The sequence below is a fragment of the Neophocaena asiaeorientalis genome, unplaced genomic scaffold (assembly GCF_003031525.2).
Source record: "Neophocaena asiaeorientalis asiaeorientalis breed wild unplaced genomic scaffold, Neophocaena_asiaeorientalis_V1.1 scaffold273, whole genome shotgun sequence".
Taxonomy (NCBI): Eukaryota; Metazoa; Chordata; class Mammalia; order Artiodactyla; family Phocoenidae; genus Neophocaena; species Neophocaena asiaeorientalis.
In genome coordinates, this window is record NW_020171827.1 from 671516 (window position 1) to 683542 (window position 12027).

Consider the following 12027-nt stretch of genomic DNA (forward strand, 5'->3'; position numbering starts at 1 on the left):
ATAAAAAGGGCCCGTGGCACATCTGACAGGTGAATTCCTCCTTATAAATGGTGGTGTCCAAGTCTCCCTTCTTATATAGTATGGTTTTAGTTAAGAGCCTTTCCAGAAGGCTCACCCCACAGACTGAGAGCCCAGGGAGTAGGAGGTGCCACCTTCACGGCGGGCGTAGCTTCTCCCTCGCGGGTTAGAGCTGCGAGGACAGCATCCGGGACAGGACGTCACCCTCCCGGCACTGCTGGCAAATGCTGTGGGAGGCTCTGCCCTTCTCCGTCTTCCACGCCACACTCCTGGAATGGAGTATAATGGTGGCCCTTCATCGAAACCTTCTGTATTCCTGGCACTCTGCCCAGGCTCTGGGCATGTGAATTCTAACCCTTTCAACATCTTAAAGTAGATACTGGTCTCCCTACCTCACAGAAGAGGTAACTAGGCCTGGAGAGCTTAAACCACTTGCCTGGGGTCACACAGCTAATAAATATCTGAACTTGGATTCGGTTTCTGGTCTGCCATGCTATGCATTATACCGTGCACCTCCTGCTGATATGTATAGGAAACAAAAATAGTTTAAATTGATAAACCATATTTGAGAAGCAAATAAAATAGTGACTTTGTAATTTTACAAAAATAATATGAGGCAGTTTGCATATTTCATTAGGACCATAAAATACCATGGAGTGTGTTCATCATTACTGAATCTTAAATGTTCAAGACACAATATGGATACCTCGTTCAACCCTCATAACACCCCCATGACGCGCGGATACTTACTCTGTCTCAGGTGATTCTGTATGGAGGCAAAAGAGAGGATAAATTATTTGCCCAAGAATTCTCAGATGGAGCTGGGATTAGAGCCCAGAGCCCATGCACTTACTGCTTCTAGAACAGCTCCCATTTGTTTCTCTGGTGATAAAAGTGCCCAGGTTAAAGGCCTCTCCTTCCTTTCCCTAGCAATACATGTATAACTGCTAGAGAAGAAGGAAATAATTAGAGGTTGACTATTGTTACCATCCCAACTGTCTTTATCTTTAACTGATTGAAATCTGATCCCTGAAGGTTCTGAACATCAAAGTTGTTTTTGATTTGGTTTGGTTTGGTTTGGCTTGGCTTGGTTTGGTTTGGGTTTTTTGGCATATATATGTGATGCTACTCTAATAGATGTATTACTTTAGTAGGATTTGATAAGCTGCACTTTTGAAAATTAAAATATGTCTTAAGAATTAGGAAGTAAGTATGTTTAGAAATTAATCAAGGGAACAGTGAGATTTACAAGGGGGAAAAAGCATGTTAATCAAAGTTAACACTTTCTTAATGTGTCCTTAGTCTACTATGACTGGATAAATACGTGGATCTTTTTGATTGAACGAAGGTCATATCCTGCTTTGTTTCTATCTGTTTTGTAAAAGGCATTTCTAAATGGAATTTGATTTCTTAAGAATTATAAATCTGAGAGTTGATGTTTAATTAGTTTTAGTAAATAATAAAATTTCTTGTATTTGTTGCATTATAGCTTGAGAGATACAAGTGTGTCTTAAATTTCAAAAATTAATGACTTGGTAATGTTTAAGAGGTTTCTGGAAGGTTCAAGCCTTCTATTTACTTTCCAGAACTATTGACTATGCCAGGTTTTTCTCTAAAGTCAATTGTATACATTATTCTGCGTGTGTGTGTGTGTTTCTAAACTTTATCTTGCTATTGGTTATGTATCATCACTTCACCTGTAAACCCTCTTTATTTTCATTACAGTCTGGAAATACTACATTATTTTATATTCATGAATGGTGCTTCTGACTGTGTGGAAATCGCAATAGTTGTGCATTTATATGTTTGACAATCTTGGACTTTATGAGAAAGTCCTTGTATTTCCTGTATTTCTAAATTACTTTTCCTTCAATATCACAGTGGTAGTGACAATTGAAATGTACAAAGCTAGCTGGCAACAGATCACTCTGTCACCTGAGAAACTTTTTTTCAATCTTATATTTAAAAACATATCATCAAACTCCTTTAATCAAGATGGTGAACTGGTACAGGGTGAAGATAATAAAAGAAGCACAGCATGGTAGAGACAGGCTGCATTTTCTCTCTCCTGCTGTGTCATCAAGCTCTCACCTTGATCTTAGGGAGAATGGCAGGGTGGGCTTCTTGTGGGGCTGCGTATGGATGCCACGGTACTCCATACGATTCTGTGATGCAGACTTGCCCCCAGGGACAGGAGAGCGGCTTGCCACCATATGGGTCAGTTATGTTCAGATGTGTTAAATGTTTGAGTGAGGGAAGGAAAAATCAGTGCCCAAGAAAGAATGACTGTGTTGAACCCAGCCACAGATAAACCACAGTGCTGGTGTAATAGGTACCTTTTATATTTTGAGCAAAATTTTATGGCAAATGAGTTGGAAGGAACAGAGGGAGAAATTCTGTGAAACTCTTGTTAAAAGTTGAAGGGTGGTGGGGCTTCCCTGGTGGCGCAGTGGTTGAGAGTCAGCCTGCCAATGCAAGGGACGCGGGTTCATGCCCCGGTCCGGGAGGATCCCACATGCCGCGGAGCGGCTGGGCCCGTGAGCCATGGCCACTGAGCCTGCGCATCTGGAGCCTGTGCTCCGCAACGGTAGAGGCCACAACAGTGAGAGGCTTGCGTACCGCAAAAAAAAAAAAAAAGTTGAAGGGTATTTTCAGGCTGAGAGCACAGGTACGTTACCTGTACTGCACCTTTGTGAAGCAGAATATGTTAAAAACCCAACCAAATGGTTGATGCTTTGAGACTCGCCTAGTCCTGCCCGGGGCAGCCTGAGCCCTGGCTCCCTACACCAGTGATCACCGAATGGCAGCTTCTGGGATTGCAGACACAGAACCAAGGTTCATTATTCAGAACTGGGGGTGGGACAGGGGCAGATCTTCCCTGAAGCTAGTAGAGCTTAAGATTCAGGGCCTGACACTTTGAGGGGCCCCTTCCAAGGCCCTGTTCTTAATTTTGTATTGAATTTTTCTTTTTTAAGAGAAAGCATCAGGCCCCACAGTGTCTGGATCTGTGAACCTACTGAAGTTATTTGTAGGGTGTGAGCGAGGCTGTGTGTATATCGGCACGGATGCCTGCACAGTTTTCTGGGGGAACAGTCTGTAGTCCTCACTGCCTTCTCAAAGCCATCTGTGACTTAAAAAGGTTAAAGAACTCAGGCCTAGGAGAACTTAATCAGCCTCTTAGTTCTTGTCTTGTAAACCCAAGCTTAGGAAGTGATGGTTTAATTGCTAGAGGAAACAACTCAAGACTCTTCTACAGTTGTGGGCATCGATCACCAGAGAAATAGCTAAGCATGTTTTTGATCAGTTGTATCTCATCTGGAATACTCATCCTCATATCCGTTCATTCACTCATTTGTTCGTTCATTCATTTCTGAACGCTTGCTGAGTACCTGCTCTGTGTTTGCCGCTGTGCAGGTTCCAAGAACCCAGAGATGAATTAGGCAACCTCTCTGCTTTTGAGGAACTCACAGAGCTTCCGTTATTTTAGCTGTAGAAGGCTGCATTCTTTCCCAAGGTTGAGTGCTGACCTTGGGGCTATTTTTAACCAATCAAAATGAAAGCTTGTCAACATATTCCCAGCTCCAAAATATCATGCAGAAAGCCAATTGTACAAGAGAGCGGTTTCCCGGGGCAGGTCTGGGTGCAGCCGTCACTGCTGCGGGGACCACGGCTCCGTCTGTCCAGCTGTGACCTTCTTGTCAAGGGCCCCCAGTGCAAGGACAGCAGCAGGGTGTCAGCCCAGATCCCTGAGGAGCCCAGAAGTAAATGATGGCTCGACGACTACCACTGGGGTTGAGAGATTCATCCTTGTGGACAAAAGCTATATTAATTTTGCAATCAGTCTCCTATAGTCAAAGCAAGAGTTCTTCCGTATCTATCACAGGCAAATATTAGCTGGTGGAAATTGGGTTGTGAAAGTTCTTCTCATTTCCCCATTCCTCTTCTCTGTCCCTCCATTACCCACTCAGCTGAACTCAGCTACTGTTGATTCTACACTGTGTCTGTTTTGCCCTCCTTTCCGTGCCTTCCGCCATCCTCCCAACACAGGTCCTCAGCACTCTCCACCTCATCTGTCGCCACAACTTGCCCGCGGATTCTCTACCCCCCCCGCCGCTCCCCTCAATGCACCCTACACCTTCGTGCCAGAGTTACCTTCTGTAAAGCACCCTTCCAGTGCTTCTGCTGTGCATGGCGGGGCTGCCATTCCACACAGGGGCCGAAGCTGTCCCCAGATTGTTCGAGAGTGTGGAAGGAAAGAATAAGCCACGTGAAATGGTTGTTTGGAGGCATCTTGTGCTTCTGTGGCTTTCTTGCACTTCCACAGCCGCGCCTGTGGCTCGCCCCCTCCTCCCAGCCCCGCAATGTTTCTTCCATCCCGGATTCTCCTTCCCCACCCCGCCTCCATCTCTCAAAGTGTTATACAGGTTTCAACAGGGGAGACACTGATTCTAAGGCCTGTGCATAAGGTGGAAATCTTATAGCGTGGAATCAAAATTACACGTCGAAACACTAGAACCTCCCTGAGAGTGGCCAGGTGCCCCCTGTCCCCTCCTCCCCGCACCTGCTGAGACGCATCAGGGGACAGAGACCCCCTACAGAGTCTCACCGTCATGTCTCCTAGCTCCTCGTGTTCTCCCCAAGCAGGGTTTCCCAGCCTTTCCACGTCAGGCATATGGCACACCAGAGTGGATGCAGAGGCTGCGTGTGGGGGTGGAGCCCTGTGGCCACTCAGACCCCTTCAGGTGCCCCCTGGGCGTCAGGGCAGCCCTCCTGCAGTGGTGCGTCAGCTGGGAGTCCCTGTCCTAAGGGACGTGTTTGATGAATAAACTGACTTCGTGGTTTTTTTCCTGTGTCATTCTTCTTTTCCTGAGTAGATATGGTTGCATCCCTAAAAGTTAGATACGTCTGTGATGACTCCACTCTACATAAATTCTACCCTTCGTGAAGTCGGCCTTGATTCTCTGTAAACACTGTTTGTCTCTTTCATATAGTTTGTGTATAATCTGGAAATTTATGAACTTGGTCTGACCCTTCAAGGAAAGGAACTATAGCTTGTACTTAGCTTGGCCTACCTGGCCTATGGTAGGTGTTTGAATGTGCCTGTGTTGAAGGAGTGAGTGATAGCTTCTTCTTACATCAAACTAAAAGCTTGTGCACAGCAAAGGAGACCATCAACAAAATGAAAAGGCAACCAGCTGAATGGGAGAAAATATTTGCAAATCATATATCTGATATCTGATGAGGGGTTGATATCCAAAATATATATAAAGAACTCATACTGCTCAATAGAAAAAAAAATCTGATTTTAAAAATGGGCAGAGGGGCTTCCCTGGTGGCGCAGTGGTTGAGAGTCCGCCTGCCGATGCAGGGGACACGGGTTCATGCCCGGGTCTGGGAAGATCCCACATGCCGCGGAGCGACTGGGCCCATGAGCCATGGCCGCTGAGCCTGCGCGTCCGGAGCCTGTGCTCCGCAACGGGAGAGGCCACAGCAGTGAGAGGCCCACGTACCACAAAAAAAAAAGAAAAAAAGTGGGCAGAGGATCTGAATAGACAGTTTACCAAAGAAGACAGACAGATGGCCAACAGATGCGCGAAAAAGTGCTCATCAGCACTGATCATCAGGGAAATGCAAATTAAACCCACAGTGAGATGTAACTTCATACCTGTCACAATGGCCATCATCAAAAGAGATAAGAACTAACAAATGTTGGTGAACATATGGAGAAAAGGGAACCCTCGTGCACTGTTGGTGGGAGTGTAAATTGGTGCAGCCACTCTGGAAAACAGTATGGAGTTTCCTTAAAAAACTAAGAATAGAACCAACATATGATCCAGCAATTCTACTTCTGAGTGTTTACGCAAAGGAAACAAAAACACTAACTCAAAAAGATGCGTGCATCCCATGTTCACTGCAGCACTATTTACAATAGCCAAGACATGGAAGCAACCTAAGTGTCCATCAATGGGTGAGTGGACAAGGAAGATGGGGCCTATGTATACAATGGAGTATTACTCAGGTGTAAAAAAAAAAAGGAAGTCTTGCCATTCACAACAACATGGATGGACCTTGAGGGCATTATGCTAAGTGAAATAAGTCAGAGAAAGGCATAGAATCTAAAAAAACAAAACAAAACCGAATATATAGATGCAGAGAGCAGAATCGTGTTTGTCAGACACAGGGGGGTGGCAGGTGGGCGACAGGGGTGAAGGGAGTCAAAAGATACAAACTTCCAGTTATAATGTAAATGTGTCCCGGGAATGTAACGTACAGCATGCTGCCTATAGTTAACAGTACTGCGTTGTATATTTGGAAGTTGGTTAGAGAGTAGACCTTAAAAGTTTTCATTACAAGGGAAAAAAATTGTAACTGTGTTGTAACTAGACTTACTGTGGTGCTCATTTCACAATGTGTACAAATATTGAATCCTTACGTTGTGTACCTGAAACTAATACAATATTATATGTTAATCATATCTCAATAAAAAAATAGCTCCTTCTAGGGATCCTTTGCTTGACTGATGTCACATTAGCGCTTTTTTTCTTATTTTGCATCCTTAATGTCTTTCGTTTTCCTCTATGTTTCCCTCTCTATAGGAATTCAGAAATATGCTTGGGAACCACCTGAATGCGGTATCCCACACCTTGGGTGCAACTCAGCAAGACTCGGCGAGTTCCAGAATGGCGCTACAATTGCAAAGGCTACACCAGGACTGTACACTGAGGATGTCTGTGGTCCTGGCTCTGTTTGCTTTTCTTTTTGCTTTTTTGATCAAGGTCTGTAATTAAAACACAACTAACTGAAGCATCAGTGAAGAAGAATAATGGGTTCGATCCCTGGTTGGGGAATTAAGATCCCACGTGCTACACGGTGTGGCCTTTAAAAAGTAAAATCTGTGAAGAGGAATGAATTTCTAATTAAAATCTTCAAAGAAAAGGAGAGCGACCACATCACTTCTCAAAGGGCAGTAATTTATACTGTCTCCCTGCCCTTCAGCCACACTCTTTGATGGGGCTTACCCAGTCTCATCTTGAGTTGGACTCATTGGTTATTTGACCTAAAACCCAACAGCTGCCACAGCATGTCTTTTCAATTAAGCTCCCCTTGGTTTATTTTTAGCAAGAAATGCAAGCAAGTGGTCGCATTTTCTTTAAATCACCAATCTTCAAGTCAGAACCTGTTTGTACCGTGGGTCTGGTCACCTCTTCCTTATGTGGGAAGATTTTCCATTTTCAATAAACATTTTTACATGTATCTTTCTCTTTATGCTTTGTTTGGGGTCCCGATGCTACTACAAACATCTTATTTTCCACAGCAGATGTGTTCCTGAAAAGTTTACACGGAAACCTGTTTCTGGAACTTGAATCCTTTCAGAACATACAGGGAGAGCCTACCAATCAAACGACTCCTGGCAACATTCTGAGAAGTCTGAGGAATCACCCACTTCTTTAGCTCCCGCAGACTTTCAAAGACTGGACTTGTCGAAAACAAGCTCTGCCTCTTTTCTGACATTTTCGATGGATTCCATCCACTGTCTGTTTCTACCTGACATCACTGGCCATTTACTAAATGAAGTGATTTCTTCCACAATAAAAGGAATTGTTGTAATGAGCAAGGCTTATGACTGTCAGCATTTGAATAAGTTATTTGGATCGTAGAGCGCAGGGAAATCAGGCGCCCAGTCATTAGCACGGGACAGTTTTCATTTTTAAACGCCCATCCCTTTTCAGCTCTTCATTTTATCTCAAAATGTTTCAACCTCTTCTGTATCTTTCGAATCCAGATTAAAATTAAACTATAAGTCGGTGAGTTAAATACCCAAAACAAAAAACTCTAGTATCAGTATACTTCTCCCGACCTTGGTATGTGCTTCTAAGAGGAGATCACATTTAAAATGCAAGGGTTTGTTCCTGCTTCCTCTGAGTCCTGCAGTGAGATGTCCACTTGGGATCCCCCTGTTCTGGCAGCGAGAGGAGAGAGATGTGTTGGCAGAGAATAGGAGCCTGCTGGGTGCTTCCTTTCTTGAGATATGGGCAGTCATTTCTTTGTTAATAAACAGAGTGGGTTCCAGCGTGGTACTTATTTAATAAAAACCTAGCAGAAGTGGAAATGCTACCGAAAGCCTAGAGTCACACTATATAAGACATAAGAAAAGCTTCGCATCTGGGACAGATTGGAGACAGAAAGCTTTTTTTCTATTTTCACTGTCTCACTCTTTTCCTCTCACCCCCTCATCTGCTTCTTTCCTCCCCTCTAGCTCTGTAACTGTCTCTCCTCCGCTCTCGTCCCTTCACTTTTTCTTCTGTGAGAGTGATACACCCAGCAGTCCGATAGCCCCACGGCTCCTCACCAACCATGGTGGGGATTATCAGGAATTGTTCAGCCATACGGGATTGTCCCCGCGCCGCCGTGGCTGTTACATAACCCCAAGTAGGCTGCGACTCCACTCTGCTCTTAGGTCCAGAAAGTTTAGAAGCCCCACAGCAGGGACCAGATCATACATGATAGCAGCCACCATATTGGGGACCAGTTGGCAAGGGGGTGGCAGTGGTCTGGAGATCCAGCTTGCTTCTCCATGACCTCCTGCTAGAGGGATACGAGAGAGAAGCGTGGGTGGGTGTCAACCACTCAGTTATCTTGTAGACAGAATTCTGAATGCGACTGAGCCTGGGCGCCATAGGGGTAAGTGTGGCATCAGCAAAACTGTTTCCTTTCCAGCTCCTCTCCTTCCTGCCCGTAGTGTGATGGCACATCTACCCTTTTGGGGTTAGGCCTGATGGTGTGACCTGTTCTGGCCAGTGCAAAGGGAGTGGAAAGGTCATGTCTTTCTTTGGGGCAGACATGTTCAAATCCAGTCTGCCCTGTGTTCTTTGCACCATAGACGTCATTGTGGACACACGTGTCGGGATGAAGCTTCCTCCAGCCTGGGTCCCTGAGGGAGTGCAGGGAGATCGCCTTCTGCCGGCGTGTGCTAGACCTTGTGTAGAACAAGAAAGGAGCCTGTGTTGAGCCACTGAGCTTTGGGAGCTGTTACCATGGCATAAGTCAGCCTATCCTGATTCACACAGAGTCAGGCGTGGTAGTATAAACTTATCAAATGTGCTATCAGTTGACCTGCAGTTTGTAAACATAACTGTTGTTACGCCTTATATTTTCTTTTCATGTTTTTCCTTAGCACCAAAGTCTTTTCATTTTTCCTTTAATGCGGCCCTCTCTACTAAAAAGGAAACCCGTGAAGAGATCTGTCTTCGTTCATTCAGGCTGCTATAACAGAATGCCATAGACTGGGTGGCTTCTATACAACAGAAACGTATTTCTCACAGTTCTGGAGGCTGGAAAGTCCAAGATCAAGGTGCCAGCAATTCGGTAGCTTGTGAGGGCCCACATTCTGGTTCATAGATGGCCGTCTTCTTGCTGCGTCCTCGTATGGTGGAAGGGGCAAGGGAGCTCTCGGTCTCTCTCGTAAGGGCGTTAATCCCATTCATGAGTGCTCTACCCTCATGACCTAATCACCTTTCAGAGGCCTCACCTCCCACCATCACATTGGCGATTGGGTTTTAACATATGAATTGGCAGGGGGCGGGGAGGACAATATTCAATCTATAGCAATATCTTTTGAATACTTGGGCCAGTTTTTTCCTTAAATTCTTTATTAGAGTAAAACAAAAAGTGCACATACATGTATAAAAGTACGTGCATAAATCGTAGGGTGGCAGCTTGATGGATTTTCAAAAAGTGAACACATTGTAACCAGCACCAAGTAGGGTCCCCATGTACCTTCCCAGGCACTAACTCTGTCCCCCAAAAGGTAACTACTATCCTTATTTCTAATCATAGATTGGTCTGCCTGTTCCTGAACTTTATATAAATGCAGTCATACAGCAGACAGTGTTTCGTGTCTGCCTTCTTTTGCTCAGCGTTGCATGTGAGATGCATCCAGGTGGTTGTGTGTGGCAGTAGTTCATTCACTTTCATTGTGGAATAGGATTCCGCTGTATGAATAGACCACATTGTAATTATCCATCCTACTTTCGAGTTGTTTCTAATTTTTTGGCTATCAGCATAATAACGCTATAAACATGTTCTTGGGTCCACAGAGATGTGCATTTGTATGAACTTATATCGAGAAATGGAATTGCTAAGTCAGGGCGTTTGCACACGCTGCCCTGGTGTTTGGAAAGCGTTGTACCCATTTACGTTCCTGTCAGCAGTATCTAAGAGTTCCGGGTGCCATCCCCTTGTTGACGTGAACTCTGCCACTCTCCCCACTGTTTCTTCTCTCTCTGTCTTTTTTTGTTTTTTTTTTTTTGGTTTTTTTTTTTTTTGGTTTGTGGTATGCGGGCCTCTCACTGTTGTGGCCTCTCCCGTTGCAGAGCACAGGCTCCGGACGAACTTTGTTCAGCAGGCCTTGTCTCTGTTGTCTCTCATCCGTGAGGCAGCCCTGTTTTGATAATAATGATAATAGTGATAACCATCAACTCTCTAGCCTTTAAATGTGTCAGACAAAATGATGTGGACTTCACAAGTGTCCATCGGTCCTGAAAACACAACCCTGAGATAGGTACTATCGTTCCCATTTTGCTAGAAAAAAAAAAAAAAATTTAAAACACACAAGACTAAGTAACTTGCCAGGGGCACAGAGCTACTAAGTTCTAGAGGCAGAACTTGAACTCAGCCTGACTCCAAAGCCTGTGCTTCTAGGCTGTATACTCTTCCCGCTCCCATGACCCCGTCTTCCACCTAAACTTGACCTGAACCAATAGACGGGTATCTAGGATTAACTCTGTGGATGCCTAGGTTCTGGGGGAGCCCAGCCTTTCTCTCCATGTCATCCTTCCTGCTCCAAGAATGTGCATGGTACTTGATGCACTCTTAAAGGTTTAACAATCAAGTTTCTTTTCCTTCCTTCCTCTCTCCCTCTCCCTCTCTCTCTTTCTTTCTATCTTCCCTAGTTCATCAAGTGCAAGACTGTCAATAGGATAACATAAAAATTCTTTGGTGAAAACTTTGCTTTGTTGCTACGAAAATGTGTCTAAACATCAGATTTCCGTATGTCGTTCAGTCAAAACATAGGCTTTTCCATTGACTTCACTCCATGTTGAAAATTTCAACGTATATTATGAGATGTCTTGGAGGGAGAATTAGAGTTACAAATGAAGCTTCAAGAGGTTTTATCATTATAAAATAAGCATAGGGGAAAAACGTAAAAGGGAGAGAGGTAGAGAAGGGAAGAAAGGAGGGAGAGAAAGAAGAAAAGGTAAATGATAGGGGGGTAAGTGATATTCTTAAGGCTTGCCTGACCCCGAAGCCCCCCACGGTGCTGCACTGAGCTCACAGGAGCGCCGCGGGACATTTTAAATTTTTGAGGGAAACACAGCGACACCTATCAGATACCATGTAAAACTATTAGCTCAAAGTAGTTCACAGTTTCAACAGTAAAATGCACAACATTTTTTGATGTTACCGTATCTTTGTAAGACTAGGTTTTAGGTGGTTACTGTGATAAAAAAGCAGGTACCAAGTGAAAAATCAATGTTTAACAAGGAATGAAGGTGATTTTATTTCAAGGTTTGAGAAGTTGTGCAGTGCCCAAAAGATACACACCTCCCATTAATAGATAATTATGGCAATTTTAGAATGAAATAGATAATTTATTTCAATTTACATGTATTATTTTTTCAAATAGTTCTTGTAAGAAATTAAGATACAAATATTTCTTAAGTTGTTAGGACCTACCTATTTAATAACCAGAGTGGTTGGCTGTTTCTTTTGGTCTAGGGGTGCCATGAATCAAGAAAGCTTGGGCATGTCTGCTGTATGATACAACCTAACCTAGAGCATCCATGCCAAATTTATATTTAATCTGCAGTTCTAACCACTTCTCAAAGTATTTTTAGTTTGTAAAAGTTAATTCATCGATAGCACATTTGATAAATTTATACTTGCTTTTCCACTGAGCTTGATTTTTTTTTTTTTTTTTTTTTTTTGTGGTACGGGGGCCTCCCACTG

General features: G+C 44.0%; 1 protein-coding gene across 1 annotated transcript in view; it reads left to right on the forward strand.

The window, feature by feature from the left end:
- The window catches only part of CDKAL1 (CDKAL1 threonylcarbamoyladenosine tRNA methylthiotransferase), a 624055-nt gene extending 616425 nt beyond the window's left edge, over window positions 1–7630 (forward strand). The window contains exon 16 of the mRNA XM_024740415.1: window positions 6615–7630. Within this exon, the coding sequence (XP_024596183.1) occupies window positions 6615–6806 (192 nt within the window). The 3' untranslated portion in view covers window positions 6807–7630. The remainder of the gene's footprint in view (window positions 1–6614) is intronic.
- The last annotated feature ends 4397 nt before the right edge of the window (window positions 7631–12027 follow it).